The sequence below is a fragment of the Protopterus annectens genome, chromosome 7.part0, assembly GCF_019279795.1.
Source record: "Protopterus annectens isolate FY-2018-M chromosome 7.part0, PAN1.0, whole genome shotgun sequence".
NCBI lineage: Eukaryota > Metazoa > Chordata > Ceratodontiformes > Protopteridae > Protopterus > Protopterus annectens.
Window position 1 is genome coordinate 1,929,547,566 of NC_056739.1, and position 21,983 is coordinate 1,929,569,548.

Sequence of the window (21,983 nt, forward strand, 5' to 3'; positions counted from 1 at the left end):
ATAATTCCCTACACCTTGACTAAAGCCCCAGTTCCAGCTGAAGGAAGTATGATACTGTCAGCACCATGCTTCACCGTGGGGATAGTGTTCTTTTGGTGATGCAAAGTGTTGTTTTTGCGCCAAACTTACCTTTTGGAATTGTGGCCAGAAAGTTCAAACTTGCTCTCATCAGACCATAACACATTTTCCCACATGCTTTTGGGAGACTTGATATATTGTTTTGCAAATTTTAGCTGAGCCTGGGTGTTTTTCTGTGTAAGAAAAGGCTTCCGTCTTGCAACCCTGCCCCATAGCCCAGACATATGGAGAATACAGGAGATTGTTGTCATATGTAGTACACAACCAGTGCTTGCCAGAAAGTCCTGCAGCTCCTTCAGTGTTGCTGTAGGTCTCTTGGTAACCTCCCTGACCAGCTTTTGTCTTGTCTGTTCATCAATTTTGGGGGGACATCCAGTTCTTTACGACATCACTGTTGTTCCATATTTTCTCCACTTTTTGATGACTGTCTTCAGTGTGTTTCATAGTATATCCAATGCTGTGGAAATGTTTTTGTACCCTTCCCCTGACTGATACCTTTCAACAATGAGATCCCTTTGATGCTTTGTAAGCTCTCTGCCAACCATGGCTTTTGCTGTAGCAGGCAACTGAATAAATGTAATGAAAATCCAACTAGAACAGCTGAACTTTATTTGGGGTTAAATAGAGTCCCTTTAATTGATGACATGTATGTACCCAAGAAGACTGAATGCTGTAATTAAATCAAAAGTTGCTTCAACAAAGTATTAGTTTAAGGGTATGCACACTTACGCACCCAGCTTATTGTACATTTTTTATTTTTTTTATATGTTTTCCCCTAACAGATTTGTTTGTTTTTCAATTGAATTGTACGGGTTATAGGTCACATCAAAGGTGGGAAAAGTTTTGAAATGATTTATTGTGATATCATTTTTTATATCAGAAAAACCTAACATTTTTACAGGGGTGTGTAAACTTTTTATATCCACTGTAAATGTAAATATATATATATATATATATATATATATATATATATATATATATATACATATATGTGTGTGTGTGTGTGTGTGTGTGTGTGTGTGTGTACATCTAATATATATATATATATATCTATATATATATATATATATACATACACACACATATATATATATATATATATATATATATATATATATATATATATATATATATTAGATGTACACACACACACGTAGCGTTGTCGCCTCACAGTAAAACGCTGTCCAGTTCGATTCTCAGCTAGAGCGTCTTCTGCGTGGAGACATGCATGAATTGGCGTACCTTCGTTGAAGGTTGTGCGTCAGGGCTGGTAACTCGGTAAGTAAAAATCAACTACCAATCATTAGTGGACCGGAGTTCCGCTGTGGCGACCCCTAACCAGAAAAGCCGAAAGACACAACAACAACACACACACGCATGCAGACACACACACACACACACACACACATACACACACACACACACACACACACACACACACACACACATATATATATATATATATATATATATATATATATATATATATATATATATATACACATGCAGGGTATGTGTAGAATGTTACACCCTTAAAGTAAAAAATTTTAATCTGATAACATGAAGTTTAAACCATTCAAATGTTCAGCTGCAAGATGGCAACAACTTGGAAATACAATAAGATAATTCAAGTACAGTCTAGTCAAATGAATTTTAATGTAATGAATCTACTGTTCAATCCAGCACACACACAGCATTAATATGTGCTTCCACTTCATTCAACAGCTCTGAGAAGGCCTTGCCTATTCCTTCACAAAAAACTAAAAACTGACTGGAACAATCTAAACTATTAAAAAACTAAGTACCAAAGCCACAACCACGAAAATACACAAAAAAGGCAACCACAGCTTATATTGTACTATGAAATAGCGAGATGACACCCAAAAAATAGCGTAACACAGTTTTTACAATCTAAACTATGCCTATATCCAAATAAGACTAAATTACTGATATTTTCACTTCCATCCCAACAATCAAACTATTGTGATGTAATGATATCATCAGTAGACAATATTAGAAATGAGTTAGCATAAATGCAAAACTGCTAGGAATAATAATAAACCACAGTATAAGGTTTGATCAGCACATCCAACATGCAGTTCAGAAAACTAACCATAAACTAGGAGTTGTTTATAAAGTGAACTTATTCCTAACAGAATATAGTTCAGATCTATGTTTTCCATAGTCTTCGATATGTCTCATCAATTTTTACTAACCTAAACTCCTCTCAGCTATCTAAATTTGAGCAATGGTTTGATAAAATTAGTTTGCAAGTAATCGCATTAACCAAATACATCACTGTGTGGGACTTCAGTCCCCCAAATGGCTGAAGGTATCTAAGCTACTAGATTTTTCTCATATTAGGACTGCTCATAATATCCTCTATACCCAAGACAGATGCCCTGCCACCCACCAGTTATGAAAATGTAACCACCCATAGAACTGTGCTCAGTAAACAAACACATTGTACACACTCAAAAATCTAAAAATCATAATCGTGACTGTCTGCAGTCGATATGCATTGCCAATAAGGAAATGATCTCAAGAGTTATCAGAAATTTCTTATCTTCTTTGGAATTATTTAACATTTGTTGACTGGGAAAGTTTGACTAGGACAGGGCCTATTTTCAGCAGAGGCCTGGGGAGAAACACTTCAGACACTTGTCTTTGGAATGTGGGAGGCAACTAGGGTATCCAGCGAAAACCCATGCGAATACAGGGAGGACATGTACATTCCGCAAAGAAGGCACCCCACCTGAGAATCGAATTGGAGAACCTCTTGCTGTGAGGAGACAATGTTAACCACTGCACCATTTAGCCACCCAAGAATGGAGCATCTCTTTGAAGCTATACACCTTAAATAAATTGTCCTGCAATTATAACAACCCATTATCAAGATCCCATTCTTCTTCTAAATCTTATCCCATCTATAATTTACAAATTCCTATGAAATTATACTTACAATCTCAATGAAATCATCCCTATCAATATAACAGCACTGCCCTTGTATCATCCCTATTATTAATTCCCAACCTCCTACAGTCAAATCAAACAAATGTCACTAAATTCTTACATTTTTATTGAGGTAATCTCCTGATTATGGCTCTCAAATGAATTTAATTACCTGCATAATATATGCCTTAACTTTTGTCTGTGCTGTAATATTATAATGAGAGTATGTGCATACATTGTAAAGTAACACTGAATGTTATGTCATGAGTGTGCGGTTTATGTTATAGACACTATGTTCTGCACATTTATATGAGCTTAACATGCTGTAAATACTATATAGTGTATCTAATATGATGATCACCTACCTGCTAAGTTATATAATCCTAATGCATAATCCACATTTCTGAGTGGGTATATCAGGATTTATCCACAGCTGCTGTAGTTTGATCATAAGGGTGAAGCCCAAGTGATTAAAAAAAGCAAACCATGGGTAAATCTAGATATATCCACACACAGGACTGGATTATTGCATTCATATAATAACATTATTTAAGAAAGAAATTACTTACCTTTCTTAAATAATGCAACTGTATAAGGGCACTTCTGTCTTCTTCCATGTTGTCTTCACTATACTGATATACTGCACATGCATATGGGACCTACGTTCCACGGTTTCACAGAGAAGCAATGGAGAAAACAGAATCCTTGTTGCTGCTTAAGTTTTTTTTTTTTTTTTTTTAACTATTAAAAAATAGACATTTACAGGGACAGAGAAAAGATATGAAGAAAATCAGGTATGTTTCTGATTTAGTTTTGCAGAACGTATCTGATTTTTCTCATATTTTAGTGTGTCCTCTAGTATATGCCTATAGAAAAGTCTGGCTACTCAATGATACTTCAGCAGCTGGACTTTTTTCTATTGGTATATGCTCGATTTACAATGGGCAAGCTGGTTGGGCTGTTCAATCAGCGTGCTTGTTTTTGAATAGTAATAAGCCATTATTGTATGATGACATTGTATAATGCGTGTTAGAGGATATTTTTGCTATTAGCTCAGTCAATGTATGTAATGTGGAGCTTTTCTCCCCAAGCCTTTACTGAAAAGCGGCATTGCCCAATCAGAAGGTCACAGTAAACCAAAGCAAGTAATGTAGGTTGAAAGAATCAAACCCTGGATTATAGGAAGCAGCTCATTAACAGCCCATAATAGTTCATAACCTTACTCTTCTGCACTTGCTGCTATATCAAAAAGCTAGTAGGTATACATATGCATTTTTCAGGTTTACAGTCTTCTCCTGCACAGCTTATCTAACTTTATGGCTCAGAGCATATCATACCGCACCAACTGAAAGGTATGTTCATTACTCTATACTTCTGGTGGGATTCTGAAATCTGTCAGGCTGCATTCTACTGAACACTATTTATTTCAAGTATACAACAGCAAACATTATAATCAAATAATAATCTTACTTTGATATGCCTAGTACATGAAATAGTACTTCTAGAAATGGTGTGAATAATTTATGTTAAAACCATAACAGAGATACTTATTCAAAGCAACAATTTACTTGGTTTGGGGACAGATTTTAACATTATTACTGTAACTTTATCTCTTACTTTATCAGCACTACAAAGGTTGCAAAATAAGTTTTGTCAGAAGTACAAAGCTCTAAAAATCGCCAGCAGACTTTTTCGCTAGAAGCAAGAATGAAGCTACTAATTCTATTTTTTTTTATCCTACCATTAATGTTGTCTTTTTTATGATTATTTTTAAAATTTCATCCTTATAGCTGTATTTCCTAAACAATGTCCGGTGGGAAGAGATACACTGTAGGAAAACTTGTTAAATGTTGAGCTGCCAAACTTCACCCTCATTCATAAATAATCTGAAGCAAATCATTATCCTAGACTGTGCAAAAATAAATCAGGGAAGGAACTATAAAAGTCTGTTCTAGACAAAATATGCAATGTGGCTACACGACCTCTGCTTGTGGCCAATACAGTGGAAAAGGCATTCGTAAAGCCAGCAGAGTGGTACAGTAGTTAACGTTGTTGCTTCACAGCAAGAAGTTCTCTGGTTAGATTCTCTGCTGGGGGGCCTTCTGTTCTGTGTGGAGTCTGCATGTCCTCCCTGCATTCATGCAGGTTTCCTTTGGGTGCTCCAGTTTCCTCCCATATTCCAGAAACATGTGTCTGGGGTGTTTCTCCCTGGGCCTCTGCTGAAAATAGGCTTTGTCCTAGTTGGGCTTTCCTGGTCAACAAATGTTAAATAAATGAAAATAAATAAAGTACCAGACCTCAGAGCAGTCTGTACCAGGCACAAAGAAACTAAAACAATATCCTTGACAGAACTTAATATTACTGATGTCTGAATAAATTAAGTGCTGACCACTGAGGCAAGTTCTCTTGTTTCATTTCTGTCTTTTTGTAAATCTTGCTCCTTTACTTGAAAGACTACAAATGATCACAGATGACACAAATGGTAAGTAGGTAAGGGAACTATGGCTATAGCAAGAGAACTTGGTCCAGTGGCAACATACCACACCCCTTTTGTGTGCCCCACTAAAAATGAAATAGTGTAGATTGCTGTGAAATGGTATTCACTTTATCTTTACACAAAGGTTCACACTTTCCAACATAAAACTCAGTTCATCAAAAATTATTTGTTCACTTACATAACAACACTATTTAAATTTGCATATGCACATTTTGACAGGTTAAAGGGCAATCCCAAAAAACTTTTCCAGCTACATTGGTAACACAAACAGCAACAGTAATTCCTTAGGCAACATACATTTTGAAGGTTAAGACCTATATCGAACCTAATCTCATATCTGAATTTTCCTTCCTCTGTTTACTATCACAGTCATAGCATTAGGATAAGTAACACTATCACTTAATGTGAACAATAGAGTGGTTATGATTGTCCTAACTTTATGCTGGACAAGGTTATGACACAACTTGGAAGGAAAGAAACAGTAAAGTGGTATACTCAAATTGCTTACTGGAGGCCTTGATTAACAAAGGTAAAGCTTTGATTCTCAGACTACTGGTCATGCACTTTAAACTTTATCTAAGACAGCAATGTAGTGATTTAATAGTGAGCTGTCTCTCCAGTCACTGTCATACATTTATATTATTGCTTCTTTTGTCCCCACTGTCTGTTGATCATCATCCTCCTGCCACCCAATCAGCCCATTTGTTCTCCATCATCAGGGTGAGGGTTGACCGGAAGGGACATCATTTAGACAGCTATCAGTGTGACTCAAACTTTTACTGGTTTCTAGTTCTGCCTTCTTGAGGGAACATGCAATAGTCTAAGCCTGGAGAACACCCCTCACATCTGTAAGGCATGCACACAACTAGCAGCCCTCCCTCTCCCCCTGAAGCACTTAGCAGTGGTTTCTGTAGTCTCCACCATGGAAATCACACTGCCTTGTAAGTTCCCATGTGAGTGTGACCCTCCTATCATCCCCTCAGAAGAGGCAAGCAGACCACAACCCTTTACTCACCCTCCCGCCTGACTTCTCCATTGCTGGGGACATTAAATGAACCTTGATGACTTCGATCACAGTAAGGATGCATCCCTCTGCATCACAAAGACAGGCTATGCATATGTAGTATTTAACATTGTCCATGTGGCCAGGGTCGTGGCTGAAAATGATCCAAGAAGGACGGATTTACTTAATTGTTTAACAAACAAATAAATAAAATTAAATTAAATATTACACTCAATTTACATGACAAGAAAACCTGCTAACCATTGTGCACATATCTCCTCAATGCTGTGCACATGCCTGGATCCCTGGGAACAGCACTGTGCATGCGCAGTCCAAGACTGGCTTCCAGGAGGGAGTTGTCATCATATTTTAATCTGACATCATACAGAGGAATCAAGAAATGCCATGATTCATACCTTAAAGTGCCATTCTGAGTGCTAATAATACAGTGCCAATATTTTCTGTGTTTGCTATGCAATGTGCACATGAGGTGCCATTTATACCCATTGGTGCTTGGCAAATGGGAGATGTGAGTTCTGATTTGGGTGCCAATTCTCTGCCATTTTTCCCTGAGATTCTTCAAGGTGAGTCATCATGGCTGGAAAAGGAAATGGTAGTATTCCTTTTATATTGCAGAGGTCGTGTGCTGAAAAGACAAAATACTTCTCCATCTCAAGAAGGAGGAAGTTTGTCCAGTGGAGTCTTCACTCTGTGTGTGTGTGTGTGTGTGTGTGTGTGTGTGTGTGTGTGTGTGTGTGTGTGTGTGTGTGTGTGTGTTTGCTCTAAATAATTCCAGTCAGGTTTTAAATTACTGTTGGTAATATTGTACTGAAAGGCACTGGTCTTCATCTAACATGGGTGAAATCCTACAGAGCCAGTGATTATAACTCTGATCTGTAGCTGGACAGTGTTTGGCTTATCATAGTTGGCAGGTCTGGTATTATCAAAGGCAGCAGTGTACATTTACCATGTGCCACTAAATCCTATTATCCAAGGCAACAGTACACATTTACTGTATGCCAGTAAAGCCTATTGTCTTCTATTTTAATGGGTATAAGTTGTGGAAGTCAAAACCTACACTGATGATTCCATTGCGTATTTAACTACTGATGGCAGTGATGCAAGAGTTAGAATTCACAGTCCCCCGTCCATGATACACAACATCGATGATAGTGCTAAGGCTGTAACCATCATTCAGGGTTTGCCTGATGAAAATGTCAATGAAGTTGTTAAAGCAGTTCCATGGGAGCAATAGATGTCTGTCATCAAGTATGTGGGTACAAAACCTAATAGCTATGTTACTACAGCTAATACCCAAAATGGTGATGCAAGTAAAGTCTTAAACTCAACACATCAAGGCTAAAGAGTAGATACAACAAGACAACAGCAATTTGAAGGAGATGTGTATTTTAGTTATGCTGGGTTTGGAGGAGTTGAGATAGAAGTAAATAGATCAGTAAGACAGAGCTCACAGGAAAAAAAGTATTTAAATCATTGGTGTGCTGGAAAGGATAAAAGTCTGCAATATGCTGCTGTTATCCAGCAAAGATTATCCTGCACTGGCTTACATGAGAGTGCACTAAGGAACGAATGAGCTCACTGACTGACTATTCTTGCAGCAGGTCTGCAGCTTGTCATGCAAAGCAGATTTTGGTTAATTTTGATACTTACAAGATTAAGAATTAAGTGATGACATTGTAGTGGTGACCTGGAAATACATACATGGCTGAATATAAGCACACTGTCTTGACAGTGACTACAGTATGCAGACAGTGTTTGCTAAGTGTACTAAAGAGTATACATTGAAGAAATAGAAGCTTTCTTGTTACATCCTTCAGATTGTCTTTTTTTTTACTCTTGTGAAGCTTTGAGGGCTATAAGGGACTATGACTCATAACAGAATGGCATTAAATATACTGATCCCAAGGATATTGCCAATATCCTGGCAGATTGATTTAGTGCCATCTTCACCCCCTCTCCCCTCTAAAGGGCCCAACTCAATACCAAAAGACTGCCAAATTCCGGTAATCATGGCCACACAGGTAGAAACCGCACTCTCCAAAGCTAAGAATACAGCATCCATGGGACCAGATGACATCCCAGGCTGTGTACTACATGAACTACAAAATGAACTGGCACCTCACCTAAGTGTCATGTTTAATCATAGCCTCACAGCAGGCTTTGTGCCCACTGAGTGGCACACAGCTACATTTATCCCACTCTACAAGGGGGATCCACTTTGGATCCTGGGAACTACCGTCCCATCAGTCTGATGAGCCTGATCTGTAAGGGCATGGAACGCATTATCATGGAACTTATAAACAAAGACATTGGAAACCTTTAAACACTGGACCCCACCCAGTTTGGGTTTGTGAAGGGACAATCTTGTCTCCTGAACCTGATTGACTTCTTCAAATCAGTCTCCAGAGCTGTGGATGAGGGTAAGGCAGTCCACACAGCCTATCTGGACCTCTCCAAGGCCTTCAACACCATCCCTCACTCTGGAATCATAGATAAACTTACAAAGTTGGGCATAAATCCCTACATCACTCAATGGGTTGCCAACTGGCTTACTGACAGAACCCAGACTGTAAAAGTAGCCGACTCCAAATCCAGCTCCAGACAAGTGACAAGTGGAGTACCTCAGGGTTCAGTCCTGGGACCACTCTTGTTTGGCATCTACTTATCTGAAGTAAAGACCAACACTAAGGGACTCTGGCTAACAAGGTTTGCAGATGACTGCAAAATGGGAGCAATTACTGAATCCCCAAATGATTTGAATATTCTACAAAAGGGCCTTACAGAAACAAATGTCTGGGGCCAGAGCCATGGGCTCAAGCTTAATGCCAAGAAATGTATACTTATCCCCTTTGGAAAAAAACATGTACCTATGAATTTCCACATAGGTGGCAGTAAACTAAACATCAAAAGTGTTATGAGAGACTTAGGGACACAGGTGGACAGTGGTCTCACTTTCGATAACCACATTGCCACAACAGTCAGGAAATCCTTCATTATGGCACACCTCATCATTAAGGGCTTTTCATCCAGAAAAAAGGAGGTCATTGTCCCACTGTACTCATCCCTCATTAGACCCATTATACAGTATAATGCCCCATTTGGTATGTACCTCACAAGACATCTGCAACAGCTGGAAATGCCACAGAAATACCTCACTAAAAGAATCACAGGCCTGAAGCAGATGCCATATGCTGACCGTCTAAAAAAACTCCAGCTATACTCGGTGGCATATCGTCTACTCAAAGGCTATCTCTGCTTAACATACAAGGCCATGTCAAACCCTGAGCTGTTGGACATGCACCATTTAAAGAAATCCCAATCCCTCAGAGCCACACGCTCCAGGGATCTAAACCTTGTCATCACAATAAGCAAAACATGCTGGAGGGATAGGTCCCTGACCCAGAGGCTTCCCATACTCTGGAATACACTGCCCATACATGTCAAATAGAACGCCTCCTTGGCCCTCTTCAAAAGGAACCTTGATGATTGGATGGGAGATAGGAAATTCACCCCAGGGATCATGTCAATCACCCTACTAGACAGGGGTCCAGAGAAGTAAATATTGTGGGAAGAAATATCCAGGGAATTGTTATGGCTAGGCTTGTATAGGTCCTAGGGCCGATAGCCTAGTACCAACGTATGAACCTATGAACATTTGGCAGGAGGTTTCATTGGAGAAGGAAGGAAAGAATGACAGGTAAGCCAGGCAAGATGAGAAACAATGTGTTATTTAAACTGTTGGCACAGACTAGACTCAGCTAGAATAAAAACTTTAAAAAGATCAATTGAACAAGAGGCTTTTTTTATTTTCAGAGCAAAAATGATTTGGTGCCATCAATCATCAAAAGGCTTTCAATAACTAATGGAATGATTTACTGTTATGTTGGACATTACTAGGACAGAGCCGGCCAATGTGTAACCATTTTGTTCATGAATGCAGAATGATAAAGCTCTGACTATCAGTGAGACAGACTGTTTTTGGATAACAGCCCAGACACCAGCTGGAACTGGCATGAGTTGAAGAAAGGAATGATGGGACTTAGCTGGGTCATCTCTACATGATGAGGGAGTGAGGATTATGTCAGCGCACTCATTGCCAGACTAGAATTTCCAATGCAGATCAGACATTATGCAGGGACGCTACCTTTGGTGTGTGTGAGTGTGTGTGTGTGTGTGTGTGTGTGTGTGTGTGTGTGTGTGTGTGTGTGTGTGTGTGTAGGCAGGAGTGGCCTTAGGTCAACCGGTGCCCTAGGCAAAAGGGCTCCACGGTGCCCCCCACCACACCATCTGGTGCCCCCATCCTAGTCTACTTACACCAAATAAATACTGGAAAAGCTACTAGAGGCACCTAGGCAGTGCCTAGTTGGCCTATGCCTAAGGCCGGCAATGTGTGTAGGGGGGGGGCAGATTAGCTTTGAGGCATTAACTCATCCATAATTCCTTAGCATTTGATCACCATGTCACTGCAGTAGTTCTGAAAGCTTTCTATCTGGCTCATACTAATTTCCAAATGCACCTCCTCTAGATTAAATGATGTGTTAATTCCCTTTTACTCATATTTCATGAGACCCATTACTGAATATAATGAACCATACTAGGCGTTTGATCTGGAAGTTGCCTGGAGAGAAAACACAAGCATTCAAGCAAATATACAGGGCTCTAGCACCTCAGAAAGAAGTGGAAATAGGTGAAGTTGAAAAAGAATGGCAGTGCCTCAAAACATCATGTGTGAGGACTATAGGAACACATGTGACATGAAGTGTATTTGTCTAAACATATCACTCGACTTAGGAGACCGCAGAGATTTACAACTGAAAAGATCTGTGGCCTCAAAAATCTTAGCTATCAGGACAGATTGACAGTCCAGCCTTTTGTTTCAGTCTCTTATAAACTCTGTCATGTAGATCTGTGTCTAGCCTTTCAAGCCATGAAAGCTCCAACCCTGTTTGATCTCCCATTGCTTCTCAGAACAAATGGTAACTCAGATACCAGGTTAAAGAAACTAAACCTTCAATGTCAAATAAATAAGACATGTTGGCATGACAGATTCATATCCCAATGTATCCCCCACCTCAAGAACAAAGTTCCACTACATGTCATGCAAAGTAGCACTATTGCCACCTTCAAGGTAAACCTAGGTAATTGGACAGGTGGATGGCAACCTCAAGTTATTTCTAATATATCTTGAATAGTTCTCTTTGAGGTTGGAGGGAACTTAGAAATACACGTTTTTTGGCTTGGCTTGTAATGGTGGGCAGACATCGTCTAGTAATTGCCTATGAATCTATAAGTGAGTGATATACACTTGTTGGCTTGCCCATTGCATACTACCCCCTAGGGCAGCACAAAACATACATACACAGTAGGATTTGGGACATAGCAAAAAAAAAACACTGATGGCACATGGATGACAGCTTCATGATCATCTCTCACACTAAGGAAGCAAATGGGCTAACTGTAGTTGTCACCCTAAGTGGGTCTGTAGGTTACAGGAGGGGATAATGGTTGGCAGGCATCTGGCTCCAAAATAAGGCAAAATACATGTCAACTTGTTCATGCTATACAATGCATGGAGTTCAGTGTAAGTATTTATAAAATATAAACAGGTTAAAGCTGTGATGGGCTATTCTGAAGCAATATTCATGACAATGGATTAACATTTTGCTTGCCATTATGCACTGGGTCTTTAAGCGTGTGATATGATGGGATGAATGTGGAGTAGTGTGCATTTTTTTCTGTGATCCTGTGTTACAAACATTACTGTGTGGGATGGAATGAGTCTCAGCTGTATGGCAAGTGATCAAAATGATATAAATGTTTGAAAATTCACTAGAGAGAAAATGTTTGAAATGGCTATCTGAGACCACTATTGAAATGTATTTGGTCTAGGGTTGGGGAGGTTTACTATTGTTTGTGCAAATGACATTCTATCGGCTGCAATGTTCCAAAAAACAGAATGTCGAATGCACATGCACTTTCGCACCAGATAGTCGACTCCACTTATGTGAATGCATAACTCTATTTCCATAAGTGGGAATTGACTATCTGCATGGAGATCGTGGTACAGTGGGGAGTGGAAATTCATCCACATCCCCAATGTAGTGCAATGTTGGAGTTAGAATATATAAGTAGGGGGGTGGGGGGTGCAGCTGTATAGGAGTTTGATTTACATCAGTTCCTATATGGCTATCACGTGGTGGTTTCGACAACAATGTCGAGTCAAATGAGGCGAGCATTTGGTTTGACATTGTGTAAGTCTTTTTTTTTTTACTTTCGGTATTACCATTCGTTTATTTGAATGGAAAATGTTTTTCTGTTTGAATAAACAATAGTAAACCGGTTGGGGATGTACAAGTGTTTGTACTTTCTTTTGAGGGATCTTAATGGCACCCAGCACTTCTAATTACTGAAGGATAAATGTGATGGCACGTTTTGTCTCATTGGCTAAAGAAATACTCTAATTTTACACTTGTGTGGTTGCATTCATATTAAGCAGTTAAATATGTTTGCTTTTTTATGTTTGCTGTTATTAGTGTTTACTAATTTTAGATTTTTTTTTATAAAGACATCTGTTAGACTACTTCTTGTTATACAGACATAGCTTAAAAGTGCACACAACTGAAAAAAATTCTTGGGTTGTCTTTAGAGTTAAGATGAGGAATGTTAATGGATTAACTTGTTCTCACAAGAAGACAGTTTTGGGCTATTTAAGGAAGCTAACGCTGTGAACAGTAGCATTAATGAAAAGCATTTGGATAAGCAAGATCATGAAGACTTTGTAAGAAATTACTGGGCCCTAGGAGAAGGGATGCAGTGCTATTAATTTCTCATGCTTCTCATTAAATGTGGAGTTATTGAGGGAAGAACATGCTGTCATGTGACATAAAAGCTTATATGAGTGCACCCTATGTTTCAATTTACAGTGTTTGCTTACCACTTGCACTACACAAAGAAATTCCATATCTCAACTTTCTCAATTATCTGTGGTTCCCAAGACCACTATAAGTGTTTACAGACAAGTACCACCACAGATATGTGGCACACAAACAAACGGGTGAACCAGAGCTATGCAGACTAGCCAAGGCAGCTTACGTAATAGCTTTTCAGCAGGGTCTCACTTCATAGACATTCTTCATACTGAAAGAGCAAAATTGTGGGGCAGACAAGCTGAGCAGAGTCAGAACAGATCTTCACATATAGAAATTGATTCAGCTGTAAGGAACATCTCAAATAAACTCTTTCACCTCCACTCACAACAATCACTTGGCAAAATTCTACTCTAAGGCTCAGTGCAAGAAAGCCTGGAATGTCCCTGTATGCTTTTCCACCCTTTACACAAAGATCCAGGGTCATTCTAATTATTTAGAAAGACTCTTCAAATATCACTTTGGTGAATTTCTTCTAGTCCAGACAACAGGGGTTCTCCCTTATTTGGGAAATGTCCAGCTGTAATCCATAAATGGAATTTGTCTTGAAAGAAATCACTTTATTTCACAATCAAAAAGACTGAAGTCAATTAAAAACAGTGAGCACTAAATATATGAGTTATAGCAAACTGGTAATATTACAAAAAAAAGAAAAAAGAGAAAAGAAAAAAATATAACACCAGGTCCTTATCACTCTGGAAGTCAATTAGATGACACTGATGGCTGGACTAACAATCACTGTGATCCTGCAAAAAAGAACTAAAGTACCTTACTGATATTTTCAGAAGGAGGAGAACAGCCCCACACTGGAGCTGTTTAAACCTCTAGAGGTCTGGCTAATGAATAATCTCCTGATGAGAAAAGGGTGGATGCCCACCTGATGAGTGATCACTTGATGATAGAATGGGTGGCTGCCCACCTGATGAGTGATTGCCTGATGAGAGAATGGGTGAATATCTACCTGATGAGTGACTGCCTGATGAAAGAATGGGTGGATGCCCAAACAATGAGTGATCATCTGATGAGACAATGAGTGGATTCTCACCTGATGGGTGGTCACCGTATGAGAGAATAGTTGGATGCCCACCTGATGAGTGATTGCCTGATAAGAGAATGGGTGAATGCCCACCCGATGAGTGACTGCCTGATGAAAGAATGGCTGGGTGCCCACCCAAACAGTGATCACTTGATGAGAGAATGGGTGGATGCTGACCCGATAAGTTTCTACCTGATGAGAGAATGGGTGGATGAGTGATTGCCTGATAACAGAATGGGTGGATGCACAGCCAATGACTGATTGTCTGATGACAGAATGGGTGGTTGCCCAGTCGATGACTGATTACCTGATGACAGAATGGGTGGATGTCTACTTGCAACTAATTCCCATCCATGACAAATCATGTTGTAGAACTTTAATCATGAATGTCAACAGATGCAAGATTGTTTTATTTACTTTCTTTTTTACTAAAATTGCCAGCCTTCTGCTTTTTATTCTCCGTTCCAACCTGTTGTTCTCTTTATATCAGTATGCTCGGTACCTCTCTTTTTTCTGTTCCTCTTTATTTATTTCTTTGTTTCTCCCCTTTTTCATTCTCACTTTATTTCTCTTATTTTTATGTTCAGTTTCCTTACATGCCGTCTTCTCAAATTTTTTCCCAATAGAGGTTAAAAAATGTTTCTTTCAGACACTAACAGTGTTTGCGTCTTTGTATTATTATCTGCCATTGTACCATGACTTTTCACATGCCATCCCTATCATGAGGAAGTCACTGACTGACTAGTTTTCCAATCAGGTTCCTGTATGCCACTCAGTTGGCCTGTAAAAGCACATTAAGTTATGTGCTGATGCCTGTTCAAAATATTCTAAAGTCTGCATTTTTGTTGGGCTTTTTTTTACTGTATGAAATAATGCAATTCAGCAGAATTTAATATTTAAACAACTGCACTAAGTTTTCATTTCAACCACAGCCAAACATGTGTAAGCTACATGTAGATCTTTGGGAAAGTGGCAGAATTTCATCAGAAGTATTTAGTTCAGTCAAATTGAGTTTAGACTAAAAAAGCAGAAATAGTTGTGATGACCTAAGCAGAGACTGCTTATTGTGTGCTTTTGTTTACTGAGCAGTTGGATAGAAATGACATGAAAATGCTTGCTTGGTCAATGCATTTAAAATATATGCTTTGTTACAGATATTTTCGTAGTTCTTACAGAGTCTATGTTTTGAAAATGGTATGGTCAGGTCCTACTACATGTGCTCAAGTATCTACTTCTTGAAGACCATTGTCTCAAAGATAGGTAGCCGAATGTCATGTAGAGGCTGCTGTTCATGCTCAAGCTCGGATATGAGCTTGGATAAGCAGCTGTTGCACCATAGCAGTACACATTGTGTGAGTTTAAAGGAGATGGATAAGCAGCTGTTGCACCATAGCTGTATGCGTTATGTGAGTTTGAGGGAGATGAAAAAGCAGCTGTCGCACCACAGCAGTACACATTATGTGAGTTTGAGTGAGATGGGTAAACAGCTGCTGCTCCATAACTGTATACGTTATGTGAATTTGAGGGAGATGGATAAGCAGCTACCACACCACAGCAGTAAGCAGGGAGGTAAGTACGGTTGTCATAGGGATGTAGTGTAGACTGGGGCAAATATCAGGAAGGGCATTTAGGTTTATGGAGCATGAGGGAGATTTTACGGTTGGGGAGCAGAAGGCAGTTTTAAAAATAGGGAGCAGCAAGGAAGTTTTAGGATTAAGGAGTGGGAAGGGAGTTTTGGGTTAGTGACCATTTACGGGAATGATGCCGTACCATAGAAGTACACATTATGTGAGCTTAATGGATATGGATAAGCAACTGTTGCACCACAGCAGTACACGTTATGTGAGTTTCAGGGAGATGGCTAAGCAGCTGTCGCACCATAGCAGTAGACATTATGTGAGTTTAAGGAAGATGGGTAAAAGGCTGCCACACCATACCAGTATACATTATATGAGTTTGAGGTAAAATGCAGCTGCCACACCACAGCAGTACATGTTATGTGAGTTTAAGGGAAATAAGTAAACAGCTGCCACACCACAGCAGTAGACATTATGTGAGTTTGAGAGAAATGGTTAAGAAGCTGATGCACCATAGCAGTACACATTATGTCAGTTTGAGGGAGATGGGTAAACAGCTGCCACACCACAGCAGTACACATCATGTGAGTTTGAGGGAGATGGGTAAACAGCTGCCACACCACAGCAGTACACATTATGTGAGTTGAAGGAGATGGGTAAGCAGCTGCCATACCACAGCAGTAAGCAGGGAGGTAAGTACAGTTGTCATAGGGATGGAGTGTAGACTGGGGCAAATATCAGGAAGGGCATTTAAGTTTATGAAGCATGAGGGAGATTTTACGGTTGGGGAGCAGAAGGCAGTTTTAAAAATAGGGAGCAGCAGGGAAGTTTTAGGTTTAAGGAGTGGGAAGGGAGTTTTGGGTTAGTGACCATTTATGGGAATGATGTTTACAGAATGGAGATGGAGTTTTAGTTCTGGGAAGCAATCTGGTATTTTAGCGTTTGGCAAGGGGCATGGAGTTTTACGGCTAAGGAGTGAGGACTCAGGTTATGAACTGGGTAGCAATTCTAGGGTAAGAGTTACGGCTCTGGTAGAACAATACACTTTAATAAGGTGGGCTGTTGGGAGGGCTAAGTAATTAAGTCTGAACTTGTGAGAGTTTCAGCACTTGTCTTTTTGTACAAATGGTGACAGTGAGCAAGTGTGTCACGAGCAACTACCACACAATCACTTGTAGGTGGCCAGAGTGGTAATGTGACTTTGATTTCCATGTCATTTTATAGTTATTCTTTCCACAAAGGAGATCTGCTGTCCATGCCTAAGTAATTATAAAACACAATTTATGATAATATTCACAATTTCATGCACAAAATACAAGCAAAGGAAATACAGACATTTCCAATTATCACTAATACTTCTTTTTAGCAAGAGATATGTGGTGCCAAAGTTTTGAAATGACTTCCTGTGTAACAGTGGCTTTTTTAAAATTATATAACTTGCATTTCATGCTGTACTACTCACTATCACAAATGTCAGTTTAATGACAGATGAACCTGCAGTTGCCAATTTCTGTTTCCAAAATAAATCTTTGATCCACACCATCATAGAAATGTTTCAGATATCTCACCATGGCAACAAGGTTTTATTGTTACCATATGTGTTCAAAAAGTTACTTTATAATTTCCTGATGGATTTTTTTCTTACCTTTTTTGTTGTATTTTATAAACCTTCCAAGCAAGAATTGACAGCACTTATAAACTGTATTGCCACTCAACTTGCACTGCATTAAATATGAATTCAAAATTACAATATATAGCAACAATATGTGGATCTTATTTGCAGCATGACTCTAATGTATCAGGTCAAAATAATGTCATGGGCAGAATTACTTTATTTCTAATAGTGGAGAAATGTAATGAACGAGAGCAATTAATCAGAAATGCAGCAGAAAAGAAATCCTTTCAAAATTCCTCAAACAATTACTCATGCATTAGGGATGAATACAAGGATGACAGAAATTAGAATTTGCTACCACAGCCAGCGGAATGGCTTTATGGTGCTGGCTAGCAGGCACTTCTCTGTTATGGAATGTAAACATTAAAAAAAAAAAAAAACGGTACTTAACCTGATCTTTAATGACAGGGTTTTATTGTGTCTCCATTTGGGTAACGTGGCTTCAGTGCCAAACTGCATGCTACCTTTACTCCTTTCATATGCAGGGAGAGGGACTGCACTGCTAACAATAAGTTCACCACTGCAGAAAGAAGAAAAAAGCAATTAACTTGATTAAACATTTACATCAGAAGAAATACTTGCTCAAGGTTCAACCATTTGATATGATCTACTTTTACAAGGTAGCAGCATAAATTTCATGACATTCTTATTTTTTTTATTTCATTTGGTCCAGCTAAACAAAGACTAAAACCTGATTGTTCATTTATACCTTGTTTTTTAGAAACAGAACTAGCTTTCCTGTCAAGTCTTCTTAAGTTACAGTACTTGTAAAAAATGCTACTCCTAGGAAAGATAAAATGTGTGGTTGATTGAAACATCATAGCACATTCTCAACAAATCACAAATCAAGAGCATACTTTAAGTAATACTAAAATAAACCTTCACTCCCCCATGTCGGGGGACAAACTCCTCCGAAACTTAAATATATTAACTCCATATGCACATAACAATCAGGAAAGGTGATAATTCTCATTTAATGACACAGCATTCTTGCACAAACAGCAGTCCTACACACTACAAGCATTCATCCGTTGAGCTTGAACTGATGTACTCAGCCAGTTATTATCTAGCCAACTACTCAGTGGCCTTCTGCAGGGAAATCATATGCATCTGCATTATTTTCACATCAGGACTACATGCCAGGAACATGTGCTGCTATCCATAAGCTGGGACATATCTATTATTTCTTAGACTAAGACACAAATGGAAAAATGTTGACAGTCAAAAGACACTAGTAAATGTTATAGATTGTGTCATAAAAAATGAAGGAAAGTGAGGCTGTAGGTCTATTCTATTAAACATATCTTAGATGTCTGTTTGCTTTTGTGAACCAACTAGCCAACGAGTGCAATGAAACATAAAATATAATTTTTATAACAAAAGACCAAATAAATGGTAAAACAGAAACTCAGCAGTCCAACTCTGTAGTTGGCCAACATTTAATAATAAATATGATAGATGAATTCCCAAATGACAGTTTATTCTAGCTGTATTTGCTAAACTGAATATCCTGGCAATAATGGTCTCTATTGGGTTTTATTGATTTAGTATTGTTTGGGATGAGAATACTTGTTTACTTTTTTTTTTTTACATTTGTTAATAAAGTAAGTGAACTGGTCCGAGGACCCTTTTCAGCCACAAGCCATGACATGTGGGCAGAAGAGACCAGACATTGTTTAGACAAGTACATCAACAGAGTATTACACAAATAATGTTTACAACAATATCAAGAGCATATAATTCAGATAAACACTATCACAGGTACATGCTTAGTGCATAGGGGCAGCATTAACAATAGATATAACAGGTGAAAGCGATTCCCTATTATGTTTGAGAAGAACCTTCACTTGATAGTTCCATAGATCTATTTACACTTAATGCTAGGGTACTAAATGGTATGGCTCACCCACATTTTTCTTCTATCCATAATCCCTAAAGCATTTGTAAGTAGCATGCCTTTTACCAGAAAATCCTTGAGTTTTTGTTGAAATAAATGGTTAGTGTATCAAGTTGTCTTACGTCATCAGCAAGTGTGTTCTGGCTTTCAGAGACCGTTTTGGTCAAAGCCTTTTTGGCTATACTTAATTTAAATGGGGGCCTATCTAAAAGAGAAGCTTCACAGCATCTGAGGCTATAGTTCAAATCCCTGTTAAATAACTTGTTTTTCAAGAGGGTCAGTAAGTCCCATTAAGAAGCAGCAGTTCAGATCTGGGTCCTACAGTTAACCAGTGGTCATTCTTTACTGTGTTGTGGCAGTGCTCCTTGTTACTAACTAGGTAAATAAAGTACAGTATTTTATGTTCAGTAGTTTGTAATAGAAAACAGTTTGCAGATGACTTCTTGGTTAGTAAGGGTAGGCTATATTCAGTCCTGAGAAGAGAATGTTAGTTATGGAAAGCCTAACCTGAGCTGTAAGTATATTGGAGATAAAGTAGGCAGAGTTGAACTAATACTTTGCTGATTTGGATTTTGAAATGAGTAGTAAACATAGGTGAAGGGTCTAGTAAGATTCCAAGATACCTTTCCGCAGTAGTTCAAGTGATGTGGGCATGTCAGACTAGATGTTTAGACTAGTTGAAACTCTTCTTGAAGGGCCTTTAAAACTTCCAATGCCATTTTACCTTGCCTGGTAAAGACAACATCATGAGTATACAGAATGCAGTGTAAGATTTTTAAATCCCATGGCAGGTCATTAATGATCAATGAGAAGATCAGTTGACCTAAAGCAGATCCTTCAGCAATTCCACAGTAGACATTACCACCTACAGCACAGATGTTTTTTCACCATAGACAGTAAAAGTCTTGTTGGTCAAATAATCCTGAAATCTTAGTACTACTTTGGGAGAAAATCTGCTTTCTGTGAGCCTTTTTGTCAGGATGGAGTGATCAACAGTTTTGAAGGTTCTATTAGGTCATTAAATATTGTTCCAATTAATAATGACTGGTCCATATTGCTGTAAACTTGGTCAGTAAGTATGTATAAGTCTGGTAATGTACTATATTTCACTCAGAATCCACACTGTCTAGTTGACAGCAGGTCATACTGCTGATGAGCTACATTAGCAAACAGGTCATATTGGGCAGCTAAACAAAGCTACTGTATGCAGACGGTCTGGTATTACAATCAGACTCTGCACAAAGGATAGCTGAATGGAAAGCAAAACTGAAGGAATGTGGGATGAGTCTGAGTACAGAGAAGACAGTGATCATAGCAGGAATGGAGAAAAGAAGAAGAAGCTGAAAACCGAGAAGGAAGGGGAAAACAGCATCAAATATATTGGGTGGATCATTGAAGAGAAGACAATTCTGAAACAGGAGGCCAAAGCTATAATCAGACAGGCTGCAACCAACTGGCACAGAGTGTCAGGGGTAGTGTACGACAGAAGAAAGCCAAAGAATCTGAAAAGTAAGGTGTACAAAACAATGGTGCAACCAGTACTACTGTGTGGTATATAAACATGGGTAGTAAAGGCAGAGCAGTTGAAGAAGCTTGAGGTGATGGAGATGACGTGCCTAAGATGGGAGGTAGGATGCACGCTGTAAGACAGACAAGAAAAAGATGAAGACATCAGAGGAGAAGCCAGATTAGCTCCTACTGCATACAAGGTCAAAGCAAGCAGATTACAGATGCTTGGGCACGTATGCAGGAAAGCAGAAAACAACCTGGAGAAGAAGATGTGGTAGAAACAGGAAGAAGGCAAGAGGAAACAAGGATGCTCAGCAAAGAGATGGATGGACTGCAAGAGGGAAGACCTATGACAGTCAGGAATGACCATCAAAGAAAGTAGGAAAATGTAACAGATTCACAGAGGCAGAAGCTCACCCAACAGTAGTGGAATATTTGGTATCCCCAAAATACACAAAGGCTTAGTTGTGGTAAACTTGTGTTTCCTTTGCAATAAAGTACTGTTGGGTGAGCTTCTGCCTCTGTGAATCTGTTAAAGTAGGAAAATGGCTCTGAATCGAGAAAATTGATGACAATTACCAAAACACCCAAACCCCACTTTGAAAATGGGTGAACTGGAGTTGATGATGATCAGAAAGATGATAATGATGATGTAATATTTTGTACTGTTATCTAGTGTCTGCTCATAATATCATTTTCCAGAATTTTTGCTAAATAGCAAATACTGGTGATAGGATGGAACTTACATGTGGCAGCTGCACAATGGGTTATACAAGGAGGTACAGTAAGTGTGTATTTAAAGGTTTGTGCCA

At 38.9% G+C, this 21,983-nt stretch overlaps 1 protein-coding gene across 1 annotated transcript in view; it reads right to left on the reverse strand.

Moving 5' to 3' along the window:
* The window catches only part of ST8SIA2 (ST8 alpha-N-acetyl-neuraminide alpha-2,8-sialyltransferase 2), a 1,698,605-nt gene that overhangs the window by 702,125 nt on the left and 974,497 nt on the right, over positions 1-21,983 (reverse strand). The window contains exon 3 of the mRNA XM_044078364.1: positions 18,157-18,285. Within this exon, the coding sequence (XP_043934299.1) occupies positions 18,157-18,285 (129 nt within the window). The remainder of the gene's footprint in view (positions 1-18,156; positions 18,286-21,983) is intronic.